Raw genomic sequence first — 26472 nt, forward strand, 5'->3', positions numbered from 1 at the left:
CAGGGAAGTCCAATACTGTCATGGTGGTGAAAGAGGACAGGAGACAATGGAAGAAGATGACAACCCAGAAAGTGTCCTAGTCCAAATAGTTGAATTGCAGGTGGAGAGAGAAAGCCATGACAAGAGGTTCAGGAGATCGAATCTAAGGGCACTATGGATAACTCGTGCGCCACATAAGGCGTCCTTCCCTATATGGCCCACACTTCTGTAGAATTTGGAAAATGGGACATGAAATTTTAGGGCAAAAAGTGAGAGACTCTTTTTAGTTGCCTCTTACGACAGGCAAGGATACCTCGTGCCTGTTCTAATTCCCGGACCCACAGGGGGAGGTTGGCAGGTGGGACAAAGCATCAGCATTTGCATATTGATTTGTACGGCGGAAATGAATCTCAAAGTTGTAATGCGAAAGGAAAAGAGCCCAACATTGAACGCGATGTGCCTCTTTACCTGTTAACAAGTCAGAAGAGCTGAATAAGGGAACCAATGGTTCATGCATAATCAGTGAGCGTGAGGTATTTAGTGCCACAGAGAAAAACATGGAATTTCTTCACAGAATTTACAATGGCCAAAGCTTTCTTTTCTATGTGAGAGTACCTAGTTTGAGCAGGAGGCAGCATTTTTGAGGCATCAGCAACAGGCCGCTCAGACACATTGGGTTATCTATGAGGCAGTACTGCCTCCAACCCATACAGCAGAACGTCACTAAGCATGGCGCGGACTGCAATGTAGTCTTAAGGGGAGAAAACGCATTTTCGTAAGCCAGTGACCTGGAAACTGAGCCCTTTACACAGCAATGCATGTAACAGCTGCACAATTTTTACTGCCCCAGGCAAAAATTTAAGTTAGTGGCCAACTTGGCATGGAAAAACCTGAAGTTCTTTGATTGATGTGTGGTGCCGAAGTGACACAATAGCAGAAACATGGTGACGCAGAGATTTGAGACCTTCATGGGAAACCTCACACCCAAGATAAATGATAGAAGTTTGAAAAAAATGAGTACAGATATTGTGTATGTGTTCTTCAGTGGAGGCATCAAAAATTACAATGTCATTCAAATAGTTTGCATAATCTGGCACAGTTGCTATAAGTTGTTCCAAGAAACATTGAAAAATAGTGGGAGTGCTGATGCTTCCAAAAGGCAACCACAAGTATTGGTACAATCCAAAATGGGTATTGAAACTTACTTACATTGTGAGTCTGTATCTAGGAAATTCTAAATAGGCATGCTCAATTTTTGAGAAATATTGACCACTTGACAACTTTGCGAAGAGTTCGTTTGGTCCCGTATCCATTTTAGATTGTATGTTCACAAAAACTTTAAAATCGCCATAGAGGTGTAATGGGCCCAATGGTTTCTTTACTGTAACTAAGGCTGTAGCTCATTCACTTGATGCAACAGGCCGAACGACGTCGGATTCAGTGAAGCAATCTAACTCGTCTTTGACTTGTTCCCTGAGTGCCACTGGAACCAGATAGGCTTGGAAATAATGAGGTCAAGCAGAAGGTTTCATGGTAATGTGTGCTTGAAAATTTTTGGCAATGCCCCAATCCAGGAGAGAACAAAGAGGAAATCGTAAAGCATGTATCTATGTATATAGCACTTGTTTAGGCACTAAATTCACTTCACTTGAATTGGTAAAACCAAGGAACATAAAAGCATCTAATCCAAAAAGATTCTCCTTACATGGATGATGGGTCACTGGGGCAGAGAAATGGCTGAGAATTTGTATTTACTAACTTCTGTGACAAAGGGAGAAGTGGAGGGAGCCCAAGTCCATATATGTTTGTGAAGTTAACAAGTTTACCGCAGCTCCTGTGTCCACGTAAACGATCAGAACTTTACGAAAAACCATAACATCAATAAACTTGTTTGGTGCTACAGAAATAGCTGATAAAATGTTTATGTCCATATCTGCATCAGGGTCATTGTGCTGAATTTTTGCGCTACAAACAGAAGTGATGTGATCTTTTTGTTGCAATTATGACAGGTAGCACAGTGTTTTGGGCAGGCTGGGCACACATGCTTAATGAAACAATAATGTCAGGAGAGGAATATGGAACATGTACATTGCTTTTTACTGGCCAGATAACCTTGTTGGTGTGAATGCTGCTGGGAGCTAGGCCAGCCCCCTTGATGCTGTGATCATGTGCAGACGGCAACCGTCTCCTCCCTCTCACACTATGATTCAATCTAGTTACCTGCTGTTTGTAACACCTTGAACGACTGTACAATAGCTAAAACTTCAGAGGGGGATGGATTTTCACATTGGAGGCCATGTTCTCGCACCTCACGATCCGGAGCTAAACAAATGACGGCATCTCTCACCATCGGGTCAGGTACAGACGGCTCTTTATGCATATTGGATACAAAATGATGACTTAACCCATGGAGTACAACCACCCATGCTCGACAGGATTGATGTCATCACTTCCAACAGCGGTAAAACTTAACCCAGGATGCAATAACGTGGGTGCGCTTACAGTAGAATGTTGAAGGAAATTCACATACTTGGTCAAATGTTAAAGAATACAGACCCTGCAAAGGGGATCCTGGAAAGAGGCAAGCTGACATAGGACTTGATATGTCTTGGTGATATCCGTGAAAGGAACAAGGCAACACACAAAATACCATCAGTAATCCCAGAAGCTTGAAAGTGTTGTCACAGGCATTTCTCATATGCGTCCCATTCCTCTATGGACTCATCGTGTATATAAAAGGGAGGTGGTTAAACTGTGAGTGTCATGGAGGGTGAAACAGCAGGTGACACAGACAGAAGGATATGCCAACTAGACAAAACGGTAGCCAATGATAGAAGTACCTGAGCTGATTGTCCAATGCCTATGATTGGTCATGCAATGCCATGGCGAATGATTCTTGCTGTTCGACCAAACAATGTAGAATGTCCTCCGTATCATCATCAGTCATCGTGAGAAACAAAGGACCAACCGAGGCACTGACAACCTGAACACAGTATTTAAGTAACATTCAGCACGAACCAGTTATGTACACACAAAGAGCTGTAGCAATACACACAGTAAACTGAGGCTGAGCATAGTTTGGCTAGCGTTAAACAGATTGGAGCCCAAGGCCGGCTCCGATAGTTCTCTCTCTCTCTCTCTCTCTCTCTCTCTCTCTCTCTCTCTCTCTCTCTCTCACACACACACACACACACACACACACACACACACACACACCACTCACACACACACACACACACACACCACTCACACACTCACACACTCTTCACTGCACAAAGGAGCAGGTCTAATGCTTAATTTCTTCAATAAACCTTTTAGCAGTCTATCATTTTAACAAAATGCAGTTGACTTTTTTCAAGGTTTCAAAATGGAAGAGAGACCTTAGATTTGCCACCATCTTCTGTACATCTGCACAGCAACACTCAAGTTTCAACAGCTGGCTTCAACCAATGCAACCTGCATTAACTGTAGTATAGAACTTCCGAATTACAACACAGCCATTAAATACAAGGTTTCTGTAGATTGTAGTTCACTACGGAGCAGCTAAGCTTATAAATTCTTCTAACCTTATGGAAAAAGAATTATCAATGACCTAAAATATTTTGTTTTGTGAAACAGTTCACTGCCATTTGAATGACACCAGAATACAGCACTGAAGAACTATGTGCAGAGTACGTGGAAAAGGTTGGAAAAGACTCACTGTGGTTTAATAAGAAAATGTTGTAAATGCTGAGGACGCAGATAGTGCTGCACTCTCAGTTCAAAAAAAAGAATGCACAGATGCTAGGCAAAAGTTAGTAGAAAATCGTACACTTTTAGAAAACTCGATGTGTGAAGCATACCACTTTCAGAGTCATACCTTAGCACAAGATCTTGCTGAGAACCTGAGAAAATTCTGACCCAATGTAAAATAGCTAAGCAGGTCAAAGGCGCCTAAGTCAGTCACTCATTGACTAGTCTGGTGTCGCAGTACAAGATAGCAAAAGAAAAGCTGAAGTGTTAAAATTTATGTTTAAGAAAGCATTCTCACATAGGGAATGTATAAACAAAGTCGTTTCGACACTGCACAGACTCCCTTACGGAAGATGGAAGAAATAAGAGTTGAAAACCGAGAAGCTGCCAGGTCCAGGTGGGATCCCAATTCAGTTGAACAGACAGTACTCTGTGGCACTTTTCCCTTATTTAGCTTGCATTTATTGCAGATGAATGAGAAAAATGACCTCATAATATTTGAATTCAGTGTGGTAGTGTGCTGCTTCACCTCCGTGTAACAGTGCAAAGCAACATGAAATAGAATGAGCGCAGAAGAGTGGTAGTAGGGAACGTGAATGGTAGACTTCGGTTTACTGGGAGAATTTTTGGAAACTGTATTCATCTATAAAGGAGACCACTTATGAAACATTGGTGTTCCCCATTCTCAAGTACTGCTTGAGTGTGCGAGAACCCCACCAGGTTGGACTCAAAGACATCAAATCAATTCAGTAATGAACTGCTAGATTTGTTAACAGTAAGTTTGATCAACACCCAAGTATTACGGAGATACTTTAAGAAACCAAATGTGAATACCTGGGGGTAAGACAGCTTTCTTTTCACAAAACACTATTGAAGAAATTTTAGAGAACTGATATTTGAAGCTAACCGCAGAATGCGCCTACTGCCACCATCACACATTTTGATTACGGACCACAAATACATGGTAAGAAAAATTGGTGCCAATCCGCAAGGTCATAGGCAGTAATTTTTCCCCTCGCTCTTCTTGCGAGAGGAACAAGATAGGGAATGACTAGTAGTGTTACAAGATACCCTCTGCCATGCACTGTATGTTGGTTTGTGGAGTATTTATGTAGATGCAGATGTGCATTTTTTGCTACATCATAATTTTAGGCGGCTAGCTTCGAGCCATTTGGAGTGCAACAGTCATATAGAGCTCTGGATGTCATCTCCTCATAGTTTTAGATGTTACTTCTCAATTACTCGGGTTAGTACACTTGCGCCTCATATTTTTACATGTTACTTCTCAATTACTTGGGTTAGTATACTTGTGGCAATTAAAACAGAAGCAGTGTGAACACAGCACAAAACAAATGATAAATTGGCAACAAAGTTTATTATGAGCAAAAGATTAGCATTTCAGCACAACTGGCACAAAACATGTATGTTTAACACCCTCCACATTAAAGGAAAGATTATGCAGCAGTTTCCTCAATTTGATACTGCATTTGAAAGTTAGTTCTCAGTGAGGAAATCTTATTATGCCTCATCTAAGAAGGAGAAATTCCAAATTGGCCACGTCAATTTGACAGCGGCAGATCACAGACTGCTGAGACAGCAGTTTTTTTTTGTTCTACAATATTGTTGTTCACATTAGACAAGATACCACAACCCTCATGTGAATCTGGGATCCTTGGGTACATGTGGCCACCATGCATGTACTGCCCAGGAGGACTTACATACTGTTCACTCGGCCGTGCACGGTTTTACAGCCGCATCGAGTATCTAGAGCCAGGAAACTGGTTTGTTTGCAGCACGCTAAGTATCCTCACAGATAGTGCTACAACATCTGTAGCACCACCCACTCTTACCAAGACGAGCAGTGTCACAGCTTCACTTGACGCAGCAGTGGAGTGAGTCACACAGAGAGCGCTGCGCCCAATGACAACACTGGACATAGGGGTGGCACAATGTCATCTTTTCAGACAAGTCGTGGTTCTGTGTGTACAGCGTTACAATGAACATATACATGTGTGAAGGCTCTGAAGAGAAAAAACGTTGCCAAACTATATTTGTCATCATCGTACGGGCTCAGCATCTGGCAAAAGGTAACAGCTTGAGACAATTATAGTTCTGAAACTGGTCATCTTAACGAGACATCCTGTAAAACAGTACCAAAAGGCTTCTCCGAAAACTACATAAAACAGGTAGTTCGAAAGCCTATTCGTGATGGAAATATATTGGATCTTATGCCAACTAGAAGATTTGATGTCTTTGAGGATGTTCAAATAGAAACTGGTATCTTTGACCATGAGGCGCATCTATTAACAATAATTACCAAATACAAAGGGAAGCTATAACAAGTAGAAAGACTTACATGTTTGTTCACACCACCAGTAAACTAGGTAATGAGGAAGTAATTCTATTTCAGGACGAAGAATACTTTACCGAGTACTAGAAAGAAGCCTTCAATTCTATGACTACTGTAATTTTATCAAAAAGACCTCACAGTACCAAAATAAATTATGGTCAAATGTCAAGGTTGTTAGTGGCACCAGACACTCCTGAAGAGAAAGGAACTGAAATTGAGGGTAGTGAAGATTTCAAATATTCCTGCACAAAGGAAAATCCACAGATACTGCTCAAATTTAATTCTTGTACCACTGCAAAGGTGAATGGAACAGATGTGACAGTGGCCCTATAGAACAGCTCGCAGGCCCACTGGAGTTAGTATGTATTCTATATAGAAAACAGGCTATATGGTGTACAGGTATACACAATTTACAGCAGAGTCAACCCTTTTTAGCCCCAATACCTTGTAGTTCTCTCGAATTACTTTGCCCAACAGTTGGGTGAAATTATTGATTCCCTCCATGTACAAGAAGGGTATTAGAGGTGAGCTTCAAAATATCAATAATATCACTGAAAAACAACAATCTGAAACAGATAGGTTACTAGTCGAAGAAAGGCACAATGAAAAGAAATGCTATAAATGTTTCAGCTTTCTGACAATGTCCTTTTTCATCAACACACACACACACACACACACACACACACACACACACACACACACACACACACACACACACACAAGACCAATGTCTCCAAGCAACAAGGCCCAGTTGGACCTCCAGTGTAATGAAGTACCTCATACCGAATGATTCTCATGCTAACCAGCAGGGCCACCAACACTGGTCATCCAAAATCTAACACGCACTTTTCAAGCGTGATATCCTGAAAGCTATGTATTAAGGCACTCAGGTAGATGCAATATTCCTTGACTTCCAAAAAGTCATCGGAATCAGTACCACAGAAATGTTTATCAAAGAAAGTTTAGTCATATGGGCTTTCAAATGTAATTTGTGACTAGACTGACAAGTTTCTTAGTAGGACTGATATAATGTTATCTCAAATAGAGAGTTATTGACTGATGGAGTAGCCCAGGATTGCTTCAGGGAGGTGTAGTGAGATTCTCTCTGTTCCAGTTGTATATTACTTACCTGGCGAACAATATTAGTAGCAACTAGAGACTTTTTTTTGTAGACCATGCAATTATTCATAGCAAAGACTATCCGGAAGAAGGTAAAAAAAAATCAACTTTATCTTGCAACAAGTTATAAATTGTTATAAGGTTGGTAATTTTTTTTGTTCAGAAATTTAAAATTGTGTACTTCATAAAAAATAAAAAGGGAGAGGCCTATGACTACCGTATTAATCAGACACAAATGGTATCATACATGGTGTGAGAGGGAGGCTGGCGGGGGGGGGGGGGGGGGGGGGCGAGTTTAACTATTTATGGGGACAAAAAACATCAGCACAAAGTCCCAGTCATAAGTAAAGTAGGTGGAAGACTTCCGTTCATTGGCAGCACACTGGTAATACTCAGCCACTCTACTACAGAAACTGTCTACAAAACACTCATATAAATCAGCAGCCTAAAATATTGCTCAAGATTGTGGGACTAAGTTAAACTAACACAGAATATCAAACATAAAGAGAAGGGGGGGGGGGGGGGGGTGCGACAGCAGGGGAGGGGGGGGGGGGGGGAGTCGGGGGCCTAGAGGGGGGGGGTGCAAGAGTGATCTTAATCCTATAATACACAATTAACAAGCCTGTGTAATGGGTGACCTGATATAAGGTGGAAAGCTCTGCATTAAAAATAAATAAATAAAAAAATAATCGAGTACTATTCTAGAAGCCAGTATCTAAAATGTATATTGCTAACAACAAAAGTGCCTCCGACACCACAGTCTGTCTTAGAGCCATCAGTGTAGCTGAGGGTGCTGTCTTGAAGTTGTGCGCAAAGTTTGAGAAACTTACAGTATAGGTCAAATCTAGAGTAGTGTCCTTCGGAAGGGAACCAAGTCCAAGATGAACGCGGATCGCTGCACAAAGCCAAGGCAGTGAAGGTCTCTCATCCGTAACTCCAAGATGCAACGAGGAAATTGTACTTACCCTGTACTAGCACTCAAGGGAGTTATCGAAAAATGATGCACAGGATGGATGGTTGGGCATAGAGGACAGACATCATGCATATCTGCAAAGGAGAGTATCATGGCTGTTTAACAGTGGTAGTTTAAGATAGACGCCAACTATCTTCATAATGCCTTATAGCGATGCAAGGGGTACCCAAATTTGTTATAGAAGTCAGTAAATCACTCAACGTACAGTATTTTTCAGTACAGGTATTTCATTCATTCCAAGTATCAATTCGTAACGTCATTGTCCAGACACGAGTTGACTAATCTGAATCCGTTTTAGGAAACTAATAGTTTCTCTCAGGCTATAAATGTTACTGATTATGAAATACAGGTTCTCTAAGTTCATTCAGAATCGAAAATGTTTAATTAGTAATTGCATGCCATAATTTATCTGTTTAATATAAAGGTGTTTTGATTTTTGTATGCATGAAAAAACAGCGTGAATTATGTGCGGTTTTTATTCTGAGACAAGTTATCACTAGGAGTTCGAAAGTGTTGACCAGTGCGGTGAATTTTATTTTTATGATTTTGACTTGGATCAAGACAAATCCAGTTCCAGTTACCCTTTTCGTGGGATCGCTTTATTACAAAGAAGTCATTTGGCCCATTAGGGATGACTGAAGCTTGTGCGCTCGACTTAAAGTGAGTTACACACCAGTGAGTAATCAGGCTGTCCTGTTAATCACATGCAATGTTTGCCAATGCGTTTGGACTTAATGCACTAAGATGGAAGTTTATTTTGAGGCAAGTACCGATTTTGACAGGGGGTGGACTGAAAATTTATTTAAAATGTCAAGGTTCAGTTTTAATTGAGACACGTATCACCATGTTGATTACATTGCCTACCAAGACTTTAACGCGGTTTAGTTAATTTATCAGAACGATTTGCCACACCGTAAGTCCCACCACACACACAAAATGTTATATGTGACCCCACGAGAGTATGAGTGTTTTTCTTTCCATAAATGCCAATAAAATCGAAGTTTCTTAAGTTAAATCACCAACTGTTGCATCAACTTCATTGTATCACTACAGAACTTATTGTCTCTCTTCAGCAAGAGATCTCAGGAAGCCAAGACAAATAAGAAGACGACTAAAAGGAGAGGCATCGGTAAAGCCTCCTTACAAATATTCAACCACCAGCATTGGGGCAGGAAACTAGAAAGCCCCATACATATTGCTCCTGGAGGCACTGAGAAGTAGGTAAAATTATATCCTTGGGGAACCCCAAATGTAACTTTTGTTTCTGTATATTATTTCTTGTATGCTGCGAAAAATGTGTCTTTACTGTTGAAATAATGAAAATGTACATTACTATACGAGTCAACCAATATACGAGTATTGCTTCCCCATACGTATACCTCATGGAAGGGCAATGAAAGCAAAACAAAAGAGATAGAAGTTCACAGTGAGGATCCCACATACTAATCATGCCTGGAACAGGAAGTGATGCACGAAGTACCTCCTACCACACACAACATGATGTGGCTTGCGGAGTGTAGATGTATGTGGGCTGGGTACTATCACAAAAAAATACGATGAGGTAATCACACATCAGAGAAGATATTCTGCACTCTGTTATTAATTGACAATTCTGTACAGTATCTAGCACCTTTCGGAAATATGGGAAGACGTTATCTATCTGTTCTACTTTCTCTGCAGACATGCCAACTTTCAAAAGTGAAAAATCAGGAGAATTTTAGCGGTGTACTATTGTGAATTACAATACATCCCTGACGATTAAAGTTGCAATAATTCAATAACTGTAACAATTCATTTACATTTGCTTTATCATTTACATGTAAATACTAAATAATGGACATACCTGAGCGTTTGCACTGTATAATTTATCATTCAGCATACTGAACAATATGAATAATGAGCTCTGCAGGTTTCTTTGGGTTCACACACATTCAAATGAAGCACTCTCGAGAGAAATACAGTTCGAAATTACGATCCGAGGAAACAAATTAACATATATTAGATTTTTGTTTGGCATTAGCACAGTTTTTGCATGAATAAATCACTGTTAAATGATCACACATTTTCATTTCATAATGCAACCCATATTTGCATGACATCTTATATCCGTAAGACATCTTTCCCAAATTTAAATCATTTTATACAGGATGTAAATGTTAGGCTTAGCAAATAATCTGAATAGTTTATCAGTCTGAATTTGTCTGATTACGGTAGTAACTTAATTCAGCACACCCGTAGCTTATTTAGCCTTCTTCAAAAACTCTGAACTAAATTTCTGCTCAAAGCACTTGCCTTTTTGAAGTGATTTTAAAATAAAAAACACGGAAACTCTTCCTTATACACATTTCTGAACACTGCATCATATTTCTTCGCCATTCTGCACGAAAAATAATCAACACCTCCAAGATACACATCCAACAACTGCTACTGAGTACACAAATCGCGCAACAGAACTGAGAACACAATGATTCTACATTCTAGAGAACGGTCTTGTAGCAGTTATGCCAACCCTCGTGCACAGTTTCCCCCTATATTGCACTTCAAATTCCCCTATATAATTTATCACACCGTCGGGTAAGCAAGCAGGATAGTGGGGGTGGTAAAAGAGAGTCAAGAATGAAATTGTCGAGCGGAGGGGTGGGGAGGGGAGGGTAGTAACCCTAAATATTTTTCCCCCTCAAACATTTCTCTCTCTCTCTCTCTCTCTCTCTCTCTCTCTCTCTCTCTCTCTCTCTCTCTCTAACTTCCCCCTATGCAGCTTAATTCCCTCTAAATTTAGGGGGAAATCCCCTAACTTGGCAACACTCCCTTTTAGACACAACAATGCTAATCACTTCGCTTGGAACAACTATCGACTACTCCTTGTCCACGATAACTTTACGATTGCGCTGGTGCTACCAGAAGCGGAGGAAATTTGAACTAGTTTAAAGATATTCATTTGTCTCCAAACGCTGCCAATGGTAAGTTCCTTACTTCCTTGTAGATACGAAGTGCGAGCTACGCCTACTGCCATTCCTGACAGCCACCGCACCAATCTACCAAGTTAACACAGACAAGTAGCAGCCATACCTTGTCATCCACCAATATATCGAAAGCGCAGGATTTTCAAATAGTAAGGAAAGTATTGAAACTGCTATGAAAATCGGGAGATCGGTCTTCACTGTCGGGAGATCGGGAGGAAGAAGAAAAAAATCGGGAGTCTCCCGCTTAAATCGGGAGAGTTGGAACGTCTGCCTCTGTCATGTATGAATAAAACAAGTTGAGTTCCACATGACTTTTTTACTGCATCTGCTTGGATTCTTTGAGAAAAGTACTCTTTCTTCCACAAAATTCCTATTATTTGAGAACAGAATATGGTTTATGACCCTCCAATAAACATACAGAGATCTTGGTCTGTAATTCTATTCATCCACTCCTTTACCCTTTTTCTTCTCTTTTCCAGTAACTAATGACCACATTTTCAAATGTGAAAATTATTGACTTGCTATTAAGCTTTTGAATCAGTTTCCCTGGAGTCTTTTACTTGGCAAGTATTTAAACAAATGGCAATTTACATTGTATTGCTGGATTTGAACTAAAGGCTTTCATTTCATCACAAGGTTATTAGTGACTTGCAGGGGAACACACACACACACACACACACACACACACACACACACACACACACAAAAGGTTTAACTTTTACAAACTTTCAGAGTCAGTGGCTCCTTCTGATGACACAACAGTTTAAGGGGTGAGAAAGAGGGGCGAAGGAAAAGGACTGGAGAGGTTTAGGGAAAGGGGTACAGATAAAAAAGTCACCCAGAACCCCAGGTCAGGGGAGACTTAGCAGATGTGATGAGCAGGAAAGACAGTTTGTCGGGGACGGCACAGGACGAGATTTGTAAACCACATACTCTAATCACGTCTGGTGCAGTCCCCAACAATCTGTCTTTCCTTCTCATTCTGTCCGGTGAGTCTCCCATGACCTGAGGTTTTTGGTGGGTTTTCTGAACTGTACCCCTTTCCCTAAACCTCTCCAGTCCTTTTCCTTCATCCCTCTTCCTTCCCCTTCAACTATTCTGCCATTAGAAGGAGCCACTGGTTCCGAAAGCTTGTAAAAGTTGAACCTTTTGTGTGTGTGTGTGTGTGTGTGTGTGTGTGTGTGTGTGTGTGTGTGTGTTCTGCCACCGCTTGGTGAGTAGATTTTTTTGTCCATCCATTTACATTTTATTGTCAATAACTAATTATGTCTGTTGTTCTATTAGTGACTGGGCGTCAGTTCAACCACATACACAGTCCCAGATTTCTTTATGATCTTTTTGCCTTTGTTACCCGCTGTCTCTGTAACACCATTGTCACTAATATTTTCTCTAATCTGCGACACACTTTAAAATACACTCCTGAAAATGGAAAAAAGAACACATTGACACCGGTGTGTCAGACCCACCATACTTGCTCCGGACACTGCAAGAGGGCTGTACAAGCAATGATCACACGCACGGCACAGCGGACACACCAGGAACCGCGGTGTTGGCCGTCAAATGGTGCTAGCTGCGCAGCATTTGTGCACCGCCGCCGTCCGTGTCAGCCAGTTTGCCGTGGCATACGGAGCTCCATTGCAGTCTTTAACACTGGTAGCATGCCGCGACAGCGTGGACGTTAACCGTATGTGCAGTTGACGGACTTTGAGCGAGGGCGTATAGTGGGCATGCAGGAGGCCGGGTGGACGTACCGTCGAACTGCTCAACACGTAGGGCGTGAGGTCTCCACAGTACATCGATGTTGTCGCCAGTGGTCGGCGGAAGGTGCACGTGCCCGTCGACCTGGGACCGGACCGCAGCGACGCATGGATGCACGCCAAGACCCTAGGATCCTACGCAGTGCCGTAGGAGCCCGCACCGCCACTTCCCAGCAAATTAGGGACACTGTTGCTCCTGGGGTATCGGCGAGGACCATTCGCAAACGTCTCCATGATGCTGGGCTACGGTCCCGCACACCATTAGGCCGTCTTCCGCTCACGCCCCAACATCGTGCAGCCCGCCTCCAGTGCTGTCGCGACAGGCGTTAATGGAGGGACGAATGGAGACGTGTCGTCTTCAGCGATGAGAGTCGCTTCTGCCTTGGTGCCAATGATGGTCGTATGCGTGTTTGGCGCCGTGCAGGTGAGCGCCACAATCAGGACTGCATACGACCGAGGCACACAGGGCCAACACCCGGCATCACAGTGTGGGGAGCGATCTCCTACACTGGCCGTACACCTCTGGTGATCGTCGAGGGGACACTGAATAGTGCACGGTACATCCAAACCGTCATCGAACCCATCGTTCTACCATTCCTAGACCGGCAAGGGAACTTGCTGTTCCAACAGGACAATGCACGTCCGCATGTATCCCGTGCCACCCAACGTGCTCTAGAAGGTGTAAGTCAACTACCCTGGCCAGCAAGATTTCCGGATCTGTCCCCCATTGAGCATGTTTGGGACTGGATGAAGTGTCGTCTCATGTGGTCTGCACGTCCAGCACGAACGCTGGTCCAACTGAGGCACCAGGTGGAAATGGCATGGCAAGCCGTTCCACAGGACTACATCCAGCATTTCTACGATCGCCTCCATGGGAGAATAGCAGCCAGCATTGCTGCGAAAGGTGGATATACACTGTACTAGTGCCGACATTGTGCATGCTCTGTTGCCTGTGTCTATGTGACTGTGGTTCTGTCAGTGTGATCATGTGATGTATCTGACCCCAGGAATGTGTCAATAAAGTTTCCCCTTCCTGGGACAATGAATTCACGGTGTTCTTATTTCAATTTCCAGGAGTGTATTTTGGAATGACTACAAATAAAGCGTGATGCTGGTTTTCAGTAAAAACATCCCATTATTAATTTAACTTCACCAGCTCTGGTTATTAATGTCCACATTTGCTGTCAGATTCATTTTGAACATTGTTAGACCTAAAGTATCTGTTTCTTGCTATGAGAACAACCCCCCCCCCCCCCTCCTCCTCCTCCTGGAGACTGTACAATTCAATTGTAGATTCCACATGTTGTCAAACATTCTACATCTACATCTACATCCGTACTCCGCAAGCCACCTGACGGTGTGTGGCGGAGGGTACCCTGAGTACCTCTATCGGTTCTCCCTTCTATTCCAGTCTCGTATTGTACGTGGAAAGAAGGATTGTCGGTATGCTTCTGTGTGGGCTCTAATCTCTCTGATTTTATCCTCATGGTCTCTTCGCGAGATATACGTAGGAGGGAGCAATATACTGCTTGACTCTTCGGTGAAGGTATGTTCTCGAAACTTCAACAAAAGCCCGTACCGAGCTACTGAGCGTCTCTCCTGCAGAGTCTTCCACTGGAGTTTATCTATCATCTCCGTAACGCTTTCGCAATTACTGAATGATCCTGTAACGAAGCGCGCTGCTCTCCGTTGGATCTTCTCTATCTCTTCTATCAACCCTACCTGGTGCGGATCCCACACTGCTGAGCAGTATTCAAGCATTGGGCGAACAAGCGTACTGTAACCTACTTCCTTTGTTGTCGGATTGCATTTCCTTAGGATTCTTCCAATGAATCTCAGTCTGGCATCTGCTTTACCGACGATCAACTTTATATGATCATTCCATTTTAAATCACTCCTAATGCGTACTCCCAGATAATTTATGGAATTAACTGCTTCCAGTTGCTGACCTGCTATTTTGTAGCTAAATGATAAGGGACCTATCTTTCTATGTATTCGCATCACATTACACTTCGCTACATTGAGATTCAATTGCCATTCCGTGCACCATGCGTCAATTCGCTGCAGATCCTCCTGCATTTCAGTACAATTTTCCATTGTTGCAACCTCTCGATACACCACAGCATCATCTGCAAAAAGCCTCAGTGAACTTCCGATGTCATCCACCAGGTCATTTATGTATATTGTGAATAGCAACGGTCCTATGACACTCCCCTGCGGCACACCTGAAATCACTCTTACTTCGGAAGACTTCTCTCCATTGAGAATGACGTGCTGCGTTCTGTTATCTAGCAACTCCTCAATCCAATCACACAATTGATCTGATAGTCCGTATGCTCTTACTTTGTTCATTAAACGACTATGGGGAACTGTGTCAAACGCCTTGCGGAAGTCAAGAAACACGGCATCTACCTGTGAACCCGTGTCTAAGGCCCTCTGAGTCTCGTGGACGAATAGCGCGAGCTGGGTTTCACACGATCGTCTTTTTCGAAACCCATGCTGATTCCTACAGAGTAGATTTCTAGTCTCCAGAAAAGACATTATACTCGAACATAATACGTGTTCCAAAATTCTACAACTGATCGACGTTAGAGATATAGGTCTATAGTTCTGCACATCTGTTCGACGTCCCTTCTTGAGAACGGGGATGACCTGTGCCCTTTTCCAATCCTTTGGAACGCTTCGCTCTTCTAGAGACCTACGGTACACCGCTGCAAGAAGGGGGGCAAGTTCCTTCGCGTACTCTGTGTAAAATCGAACTGGTATCCCATCAGGACCAGCGGCCTTTCCTCTTTTGCGCGATTTTAATTGTTTCTCTATCCCTCTGTCGTCTACTTCGATATCTACCATTTTGTCAACTGTGCGACAATCTAGAGAAGGAAGCACAGTGCAGTCTTCCTCTGTGAAACAGCTTTGGAAGAAGACATTTAGTAATTCGGCCTTTAGTCTGTCATCCTCTGTTTCAGTACTATTTTGGTCACAGAGTGTCTGGACATTTTGTTTTGATCCACCTACCGCTTTGACATAGGACCAAAATTTCTTAGGATTTTCTGCCAAGTCAGTACATAGAACGTTACTTTCGAATTCATTGAAAGCCTCTCGCATAGCCCTCCTCACACTACATTTCGCTTCGCGTAATTTTTGTTTGTCTGCAAGGCTTTGGCTATGTTTATGTTTGCTGTGAAGTTCCCTTTGCTTCCGCAGCAGTTTTCTAACTCTGTTGTTGTACCACGGTGGCTCTTTTCCATCTCTTACGATCTTGCTTGGCACATACTCATCTAACGCATATTGTACCATGGTTTTGAACTTTGTCCACTGATCCTCAACACTATCTGCACTTGAGACAAAACTTTTGTGTTGAGCCGTCAGGTACTCTGTAATCTGCTTTTTGTCACTTTTGCTAAACAGAAAAATCTTCCTACCTTTTTTAATATTTCTATTTACGGCTGAAATCATCGACGCAGTAACCGCTTTATGATCGCTGATTCCCTGTTCTGCATTAACTGATTCAAATAGTTCGGGTCTGTTTGTCACCAGAAGGTCTAATATATTATCGCCACGAGTCGGTTTTCTGTTTAACTGCTCAAGGTAGTTTTCAGATAAAGCACTTAAAAATATTTCACTGGATTCTTTGTCCCTGCCACCCGTTATGAACGTTTGAGTCTCCCAGTCTATATCCGGCAAATTAAAATCTCCACCCAGAACTATAACATGGTGGGGAAATCTACTCGAAATATTTTCCAAATTATTCTTCAGGTGCTGAGCCACAACAGCTGCTGAGCCCGGGGGCCTATAGAGACATCCAATTACCATGTCTGAGCCTGCTTTAACCGTGACCTTCACCCAAATCATTTCACAATTCGAATCTCCGTGAATTTCCTTCGATACTATTGCACTTCTTATCGCTATAAACACTCCTCCCCCTTCACTGTCCAGCCTATCTCTGCGGTATACATTCCAATCAGAGTTTAGGATTTCATTACTGTTTACGTCTGGTTTCAGCCAACTTTCTGTTCCTAGTACTATATGGGCGTTGTGACCGTTTATTAATGAGAGCAGTTCTGGGACCTTTCTATAGACGCTTCTGCAGTTTACTATTAGCACATTAATATTGTTATTCCTTGTTGCATTTTGCCTACTCCTGCCTTGCCGCGTCTCAGGAGGCGTCTTGTCGGGCCTAGGGAGGGAATTCTCTAACCTAAAAAAACCCCATGTGCACTCCACACGTACTCCGCTACCCTCGTAGCCGCTTCCGGCGTGTAGTGCACGCCTGACCTATTCAGGGGGACCCTACATTTCTCCACCCGATAGCGGAGGTCGAGAAATTTGCACCCCAGCTCTCCGCAGAATCGTCTGAGCCTCTGGTTTAAGCCTTCCACTCGGCTCCAAACCAGAGGACCGCGATCGGTTCTCGGAACGATACTACAAATAGTTAGCTCTGATTCCACCCCGCGAGCGAGGCTTTCCACCTTCACCAACTCCGCCAACTGCCTGTACGAACTGAGGATGACCTCTGAACCCAGACGGCAAGAGTCATTGGTGCCGACATGAGCAACAATTTGCAGTCGGGTGCACCCAGTGCTCTCTATCGCCGCCGGTAGGGCCTCCTCCACATCTCGGATGAGACCCCCCGGCAAGCAGACAGAGTGAACACTGGCCTTCTTCCCCGACCTTTCCGCTATTTCCCTAAGGGGCTCCATCACCCGCCTAACGTTGGAGCTCCCAATAACTAATAAACCCCTCCCCCCGTGTGCCTGCTCGGACCTTGCTGAAGGAGCAGCCACATGTCCACTCACAGGCAGAGCGGGCGATGCCACACGGCCAGCCTCCACATTGACCCTCCGCCTCGTGCGCCGCGAACGCCGCTGAACCCGCCACTCCCCTTGGGGAGAGGGTGGCCCAACCGCGCCCGGCACCCGCGAAGATGTCTCGACAGCAGGGACAGTGGGTGAAGCATCTAACACCTGGGGTGCACCATGCGACGCACCAGACTCCCCACTGCCGCTACACTCCGAGGCAGCAGCCTGAAGACGGCTGACCGCCGTAAATTCTACTTCGGGTTTCACTCAACTCTCAGTACAATAGGGAGCCGAGTGCCTTCTATAAGAGATTAAGTTGTGGGGCTTTCCTGTGGACGTTCCAGCAGTTAGAAACCATTGCTTTTAAGATACACATACTGTGCATTTGCTGTTTTATAAGCTGACTTAATTGCTTATATGGTGTTTGTTTTTTAATAGGTTTTGAGGTTTGTAATTTTTTTTAAATTTAACCCTCTCATGCACTAATTATCAACCCAACATTGAAAAGAATTCTAATACATTATTTGGTTTCTTAAGACCTATGTTACACAGAATTCATCATAATTTACCTAAAAAAAAAAGTTTCATAGACCAATATGGTGGTGTCCAAATATGAGGACAAAGAGCATGAAAACTACTACATTTTACATGGAACATTTATTAGTAATATCAAAGAATACATGAAGAGTGTACACTATTACAACATTTATCAGTAATATCAAAGAATACGTGAAGAATGTGCACTATTTTGTATTTTATCTACAATGAAATTGTTTCATGGACTCAGGGCACACAGCAACTTAAGACTTTTCACAAATGTAATGGGCTTTCCGACGGCAGTCCCGAATGTGACACCTGTTTAATTCGTTGGGTATCACATGACAGGCTCTATTTTTTGATTGTACAGACAGCAATGGGCTTTCATCTGAAGGCCTGCCTCTATACTTTCTCGTAATATCTGCTTTCACTTTGTTTATTAGCCCAGAGGCAACTCTACTTTTGAATGCTAACAAATGCATATTTTATTTTTCACTCATCCTCCAGAGTATCCGACCAATTACTACAGTCACATTTAACATGTGGTAGAAAATCCTCATGTATCACCTAAGATTATAGAGGACCACTTCAGAATCCATTAGGTCAGTTCCTCCCATGTGATTATAATAAATTCCAATGCAGTGGGGTCTTTTGATCTCTATACACTTCTTTTCCTTTTGACAAAATCGGGTAGCAGCCCCTTCAGGTTCTCTTCCAGCACATGACGATGCAACAGTTACAGGTGAATTGTCAATCCATCTCATGACAGTAACGCTTTCTGTTGATGTCACTACTGAACTGCCACGTTCCTTCTGTAATTTTTTTGCCGACGTCAGTTTTTTTATCTGCTCCCTCCAGTCTGTTATTGCGAATGGTACCAACATACCATATGTTTAAGTCTTTCAGTTTTAGTACCAAGAGAATGATACTGAAGATATTGTCAGCATAGACTTTGTGGTTCTTTCCATGAATGTCATGACACAGATGGGGCACAGCATCTTCTGCTGCCCCACGTTCAGAGATATTACTGCGTCCTCCTCCAGCACCTTTAAACAGTTCAGAGCAACACACATAAGAAGACACACCTGCACACACTCATTTTGTAGTACCATTTCTTGGGCCTTTTGGGAAGGTACTGCTTCAATTATGATCTCCCTTTGAACGGAATCAGCACCTCATCAACACTGAAATTCTTCAGCTTCAAGAGCCTTGTGATAGTTGTCCTACAAGGCTTCCAAAATTGGTCATACTCTGATAGCTTTGTCAGTATTGCATGGAGGAATTGTAGGAACATCTTTGAAACATAGGAAATGGTGTGGTTCTTCATATCTTCTGCAAAACATAGCATCAGCAATCAAGTTCATGCGCAAACCGGTTTCCTCAGACCAATACTGACATACTCTCAGATATCTGAAGTATGTCATTACGTGTGTTATTCCAAAATATATCTTCAGTTCAGAAACAGAAGTAGAGAAATATTCTTTTCTGTTCTCATCTGCATATAAGTTGCCCTGCACAACTATTTCAGTAATGAGTTTCTCCAGTAATGCACACTTTTGTGGCACAATAACTAAATTTTCCAAGTCACTGAATCAAATCGCATTGCTTTTAGGACATTAAGTTGATGTTCCTGGTTCTGAAAGAGCTCTTCGAATTCCACTTTCAACCTCAGTATGATCTGTTCCACTTGTTTCATTGTTGGCAATATTTTCATTGTCAGTGTCACTTGTTTCTGAGAATATATTACAAGTATTAGTGATGAGGTCCACTTCAAATGGTGGCTCGTTGTCAGAATCATCACTCCAACCCAAATCATGATCATCTGAGTCAGCTTCCAAAATTTGTAGAATTTCTGCATCACTAATAATCTTGCAAAAGTTCTTAGTTCATTCTTTATTTGAATGAATTCTATCGTCCTCTAATATCTTGGCTGATGAATGTGGCCTGTGTCATCCTAAAGGAATAATATAGATTTACTCACTTTTTGGAAAGTAACTATAAAATCGTGTATGCATACAAAACTAATTTTCTGATGCTTGGCTACAGCCACTATCTACATTTGTATATATCAGAACTGACTATATGACCGAGTGCTACATACAGTAATAGGTACTCTAAAACAACAGAGGGGAAGAAAGTCAATATTCTGTATGTAATGAAGACAGTAGTGTAAGGTCATCTTAACAGATAAAGTTCTCAAACGAAGACACAAGTAATTTTTATGACAAAACATTTATACGATTCAGGTATGCGCAAAAAGTGTCAATCTGTAATAACCATTAACAAGCTTATTATAACACATACCTCTCCAGAGACAGCAATACTTTCCTCACAGAACAATTTCAAACTTTCACAACACAGCTCTATGGCTATACCAAGACTGGGGTGACAAATCTAAGGTTCCCCCACACCAACCACCAATACTGCCATCTAGGAGACATTCTTGCAATTATTATTAGTCCTCATATGAGGTACCAGTGATTTTACTGTCACTCAGATGTCAAAGATGACAGAAATTAGCTGAAATTAAAGTGTCCTCATGTGAGGATGTGACGCATGAAATGGTTAAGCTATCTTTTATGAAAGAATGTTAATTAAGAATTTATATTTGCAGTGAAAACTGGATTTTTGTGTGTGATATGCAATTAGGAATAAGATGATGACAATCAGAGGTGTGTTAATTAGCATACATTTGATTAATTGTATATTGGCCAGGAACTGACCCATGATCTGTACATGGGCAGATGAGCATTCTACTACCCGACCATGATGCTTGTAAAAGAAGAAGAAGAAGAAGAAGAAGAAGAAGAAGAAGAAGAGAGAGAGAATTTTTAAGAGTTGCATCAAATTGCTTTGGCTGGTCTACATTTGAGTTCTGGACTTCACATATCAAAAAGATAAAAGAAAATTACAAAAATCCAATTGCTGTGTAGTCTGATTCTCATAAAGAAAAGAGTAAATAATTACAAAAAGAATTAAATAAAGAAAAACACGTTTTACTCATCAAAAGAGTAAGAGCGAAAATAAATCTAACATTATCCATGATAATACAGTAATCACTAAGCACTTACAATATCAATTAATATACCTTCCAGCTATGTGCCCCAGCAATATGCTCTAGAAGAAAGTATACAGTAGTGCTTACCTTGGATCTTCAGCATAGTATTTACTTTTGACAAAACCGCTATTAACATCTATAAAACATATGCTATTTCCTCCACAAGTTGCAATCACATCTGTTGTCTGTTCAGGATGTCTTACATCCGATTCAAATGCGCAATGCCACACCTAAAACAAAGAAAATAATCAATTCTTAGAGATAAGGACATGTCAGACAAGGAGACTGACTTCTTTTTATGTCAACTGTGTCTCCGGTTTTTGCAAATGACTTTTTGCCAACAGCTATCAGAGAGAGAGAGAGAGAGAGAGAGAGAGAGAGAGAGAGAGAGAGAGAGAGGAGGAGGAGGAGGAGGAGGTCAACAGAGAAAAGAGCTACCAAACTTCTATGTGAAAGTGAAATACAATCAGGGGTGTTTACTTATAAAAAATATTGGGGGGCCCGTACTGCAGGTCTTGCTCCGGGAAATTTTCTAAATTTCAGATGACAAGTTTTTTAAACATTTTAGAGTCATATGATCAACATTATAATGCTGAAAACTGGACTCGCAATAACTTCACTTCAGGAAACTCAACAAGCCTGACTTTTTTGGCTTTGAAGTGTGCCGGACTGAGACTCAAACTCGGGACCTTTGCCTTTCGCGGACAAGTGCTCTACCAACTGAGCCATCCAAGCACAACTCTCAACTGATCCTCACAGATTCAGTTCTGCCAGTACCTCCTATCCTACCTTGCAAACTTCACAGAAGCTCTTCTGCAAACCTTGCAGAACTAGCACTCCTGGAAGAATTGATATTGCGGAGACATGGCTTACCCACAGATGGGGGTGAAAATTTCATTCTTAAAATATTGCTGTCGCACAGTAATAGTACTTTGATCAATAAATGAAATAGCTTATATGAGCTTATTCTGAACAAGGCTCAGGGTTCATTAAATAAAAACAATATCTCAAAGTTAATGCTTTAATATAGTTAATAAAGTTAATACAGTATGCCTAATATTTTCAGTCAAAAAGTATGTAAATAGTGAGTTTTAATTGGGTCTTACACCCTAAAATTAATTAAGTATTTGAAAATAACTAATACAGTACTAAACTAATACCAATTTTTCGAAACAGAAAATTTAACATTATGTACGTATTTTAATTCTCTGTTTTATAAAGATTTTTTATATTGCTCTAATGCCATTATTAGGGCTAGAGTGTCTTTAGGAAGGTGCAAATGTCGACCTTCTGACTGTATTACTGAATATGAAGTCATTGATGACTGGTAGGATATCCAATTCATCCAAAACATCTCTGACATGAAGAATAGCCAAGTTGTTCAATTGCTTCCGTCCCATTGTTGATCGGAGATACGACTTCAGACGTCTATGGGCGCTAAATTGGAGAAGCTTAATGCACTTCACTATTTCACATAATATTTCTCTTGTGTAATGTACTTTCTTACATAACACATGTTTTTTTTAAGACCATGTTTTTATTAGTGATATCAGTTAACAGTCAAGTGCATGCAGTCTCTCAGTGTCTAGGTCATTTTTGAAAAACTCGGTTGATTTTTCCAAATTAGTTTCACCTCTGTTTACTAAAAGCAAGCATTCTTGTTCACCTGCAACGACCTATGAGAGTCCAGTTGAAGCAAACCGCTCAGTAATGCAAGATTGCACTGTTTCACAAACTTCAACGTAAATAGCTTTGTAGTATTCCTTTGGGGTTTTGAAAGTGTGCGGTGAGCTGGCTTTGTTGTTTTCATACTTCTTTGGTATACTCTGATTCCGAGGAATCGAAGGATCATCAACTTGTGAAGGTTTTTCTTTTAAACACAATTCCCAAAAGAGTTCAAAATTATCATGCTTTCATTCAATATACAAATCAAGCTCTCACGTTTTTTTTCAGATCAGCAACACTTAGATGTTGTTGTTGTAGTGGTTTTCAGTCCTGAGACTGGTTTGATGCAGCTCTCCATGCCACTCTATCCTGTGCAAGCATCTTCATCTCCCAGTACCTACTGCAACCTACATCCTTCTGAATATGCTTAGTGTATTCATCTCTTGGTCTCCCTCTACGATTTTTACCCTCCAGTACTAAATTGATGATCCCTTGATGCCTCAGAACATGTCCTACCAACCAATCCCTTCTTCTCGTCAAGTTGTGCCAAAAACTTCTCTTCTCCCCAATCCTATTCAATACCTCCTCGTTAGTTATGTGATCTACCCATCTAATCTTCAGCATTCTTCTGTAGCACCACATTTCGAAAGCCTCTATTCTCTTCTCGTCCAAACTATTTATTGTCGATGTTTCACTTCCATACATGGCTACACTCCATACAAATACTTTCAGAAATGTCTTCCTGACACTTAAATCTATACTCGATGTTAACAAATATCTCTTCTTCAGAAACACTTTCCTTGCCATTGCCAGTCTACATTTTATATCTTCTCTGCTTCGACCATCATCAGTTATTTTGCTCCCCAAATAGCAAAACTCCTTTACTACTTTAAGTGTCTCATTTCCTAATCTAATTCCCTCAGCATCACCCGATTTAATTTGACTACATTCCATTATCCTCGTTTTGCTTTTGTTGATGTTCATCTCATACCCTCCTTTCAAGACACTGTCCATTCCGTTCAACTGCTCTTCCAAGTCCCTTGCTGTCTCTGACAGAATTACAATGTCATCGGCGAACCTCAAAGTTTTAATACCTACTCCAAATTTTTCTTTTGTTTCCTTTACTGCTTGCTCAATATACAGATTGAATAACATCGGGGAGAGGCTACAACCCTGTCTCACTCCCTTCCCAACCACTGCTTCCCTTTCATGTCCCTCCACTCTTATAACTGCCATCTGGTTTCTGTACAAATTGTAAATAGTCTTTCGCTCCCTGTATTTTACCCCTGCCACCTTTAGAATTTGAAAGAGAGTATTTCAGTCAACATTGTCAAAAGCTTTCTCTAAGTCTACAAATGCTAGAAACGTAAGTTTGCCTTTCCTTAATCTTTCTTCTAAGATAAGTCATAAGGTCAGTATTGCCTCACGTGTTCCAACATTTCTACGGAATCCAAACTGATCTTCCCCGAGGTCGGCTTCTACTAGTTTTTCCATTCGTTTGTAAAGAATTCGTGTTAGTATTTTGCAGCTGTGGCTTATTAGACTGATTGTTTGGTAATTTTCACATTTGTCAACACCTGCTTTCTTTGGGATTGGTATTATTATGTTGTTCTTGAAGTCTGAGGGTATTTCGTCTGTTTCTTACACCTTGCTCACCAGACGGTAGAGTTTTGTCAGACCTGGCTCTCCCAAGGCCGTCAGTAGTTCCAATGGAATGTTGTCTACTCCGGGGACCTTGTTTCAACTCAAGTCTTTCAATGCTCTGTCAAACTCTTCACGCAGTATCGTATCTCCCATTTCATCTTCATCCACATCCTCTTCCATTTCCATAATATTGTCCTCAAGTACATCACCCTTCTATAGACCCTGTATATACTCCTTCCACCTTTCTGCTTTCCCTTCTTTGCTTAGAACTGGGTTTCCATCTGAGCTCTTGATGTTCATACAAGTGGTTCTCTTGTCTCCAAAGATCTCTTTAATTTTCCTGTAGGCAGTATCTATCTCATCTCACCCCTAGTGAGACAAGCCTCTACATCCTTACATTTGTCCTCTAGCCATCCCTGCTTAGTCATTTTGCACTTCCTGTCGATCTCATTTTTGAGACGTTTGTATTCCTTTTTGCCTGCTTCATTTACTGCATTTTTATATTTTCTCCTTTCATCAATTAAATTTAATATTTCTTCGGTTACCCAAGGATTTCTACTAGCCCTCGTCTTTTTACCTACTTGATCCTCCGCTGCCTTCACTACTTCATCTCTCAAAGCTATCCATTCTTGTTCTACTGTATTTCTTTCCCCCATTCCTGTCAATTGTTCCCTTATTCTCTCCCCGAAACTCCGTACAACCTCTGGTTCTTTCAGTTTATCCAGGTCCCATCTCCTTAAATTCCCACTTTCCTGCAGTTTCTTCAGTTTTAATCTACAGGTCATAACCAACAGATTGTGGTCAGAGTCCATATCTGCCGCTGGAAATGTCCTACAATTAAAAACCTGGTTCCTAAATCTCTGTCTTACCATTATATAATCTATCTGATACCTTTTAGTATCTCCAGGGTTCTTCCATGTATACAACACTTAGATAAGGGAATTGAATTTTTACACTGACGTCCTCCACTGGCTTCATTGTATGGCAAAAATGTAACAAGAAATAAGAAAAATTGTAACATTGACTCAAGGTAGCCTGCACATTTGTACCTGCCTCTGTTTTGTTGCCGAAAATGTTTCAAAAACTCTAGAAGTTCTTCAAAGTTTTTCAATATTCTCAACATACTAGAAACTCCCACAGTCCACCGAGTCAGACAAAGGGGTCGTTGGCACACTCACAGCATATGCTTCTGGAAAGTCTCATCCTTTTGTTGGATTCCCTTACGGTGTTTATTAAGTCCTTGGCTAAAGCCATAATATCCCTCGCAGATGTAAGATGGCAGAGACTGTCTATAACTGCCAAGTCTAAACTGTGAGCAGTGCAGTGCACATATCGTGCTTTTGGTTGTATATACAAAACTAACATTTTTTAGTTCTTTGAACTTACTTCTCATATTCGAGGCACCATCATAGCACTGTCCTCTTAAGTTATCCGCTGACAAATCAAAATGAGCAAAAACGTCTTAAAATACTAAACAGAGTTTGTGATTCAGTGTTGGGGGTCTCATATAAGCCAATAAAGTCTTTGTTGATGATTAAGGAATCATCAACAGAAAGAATACAAAATGACACTGTTTGTGAATCCAAGAATCACATGTTTCATCAACCATAATATAAAAATGTCCAGTCTTCTTGATTGAAGCCAATAACTTTCAAAACAGACTTTCCTTGTAGATCAATGATCTCGTTTTGAATATCGTGGGACATCCACTTATACTTCTAACGCCCTAACCAATCATTAAACTCAGGTATGTCATTCTTTCCGAGTTCCAAAAAAATTTGAGTTTCCATCTTCATTCCCTCCAATTGCTAGTCCTTGTCGTCATAGAAATTGTCTCAAGAGCTAAATGGCCTTCCTTCATATCACTATTTAACTGTTTATTCAATTGGGAGGCCA

General features: G+C 41.5%; 1 protein-coding gene across 1 annotated transcript in view; it reads right to left on the reverse strand.

Annotated features, from left to right (window-relative positions):
* The window catches only part of LOC126267589 (leucine-rich repeat and WD repeat-containing protein 1-like), a 125820-nt gene that overhangs the window by 90727 nt on the left and 8621 nt on the right, over positions 1–26472 (reverse strand). Inside the window, exon 2 of the mRNA XM_049972890.1 lies at positions 21355–21497. Coding sequence (XP_049828847.1) covers positions 21355–21497 — 143 coding nt within the window. The remainder of the gene's footprint in view (positions 1–21354; positions 21498–26472) is intronic.

This window comes from Schistocerca gregaria, chromosome 4 (assembly GCF_023897955.1).
Source record: "Schistocerca gregaria isolate iqSchGreg1 chromosome 4, iqSchGreg1.2, whole genome shotgun sequence".
NCBI lineage: Eukaryota > Metazoa > Arthropoda > Insecta > Orthoptera > Acrididae > Schistocerca > Schistocerca gregaria.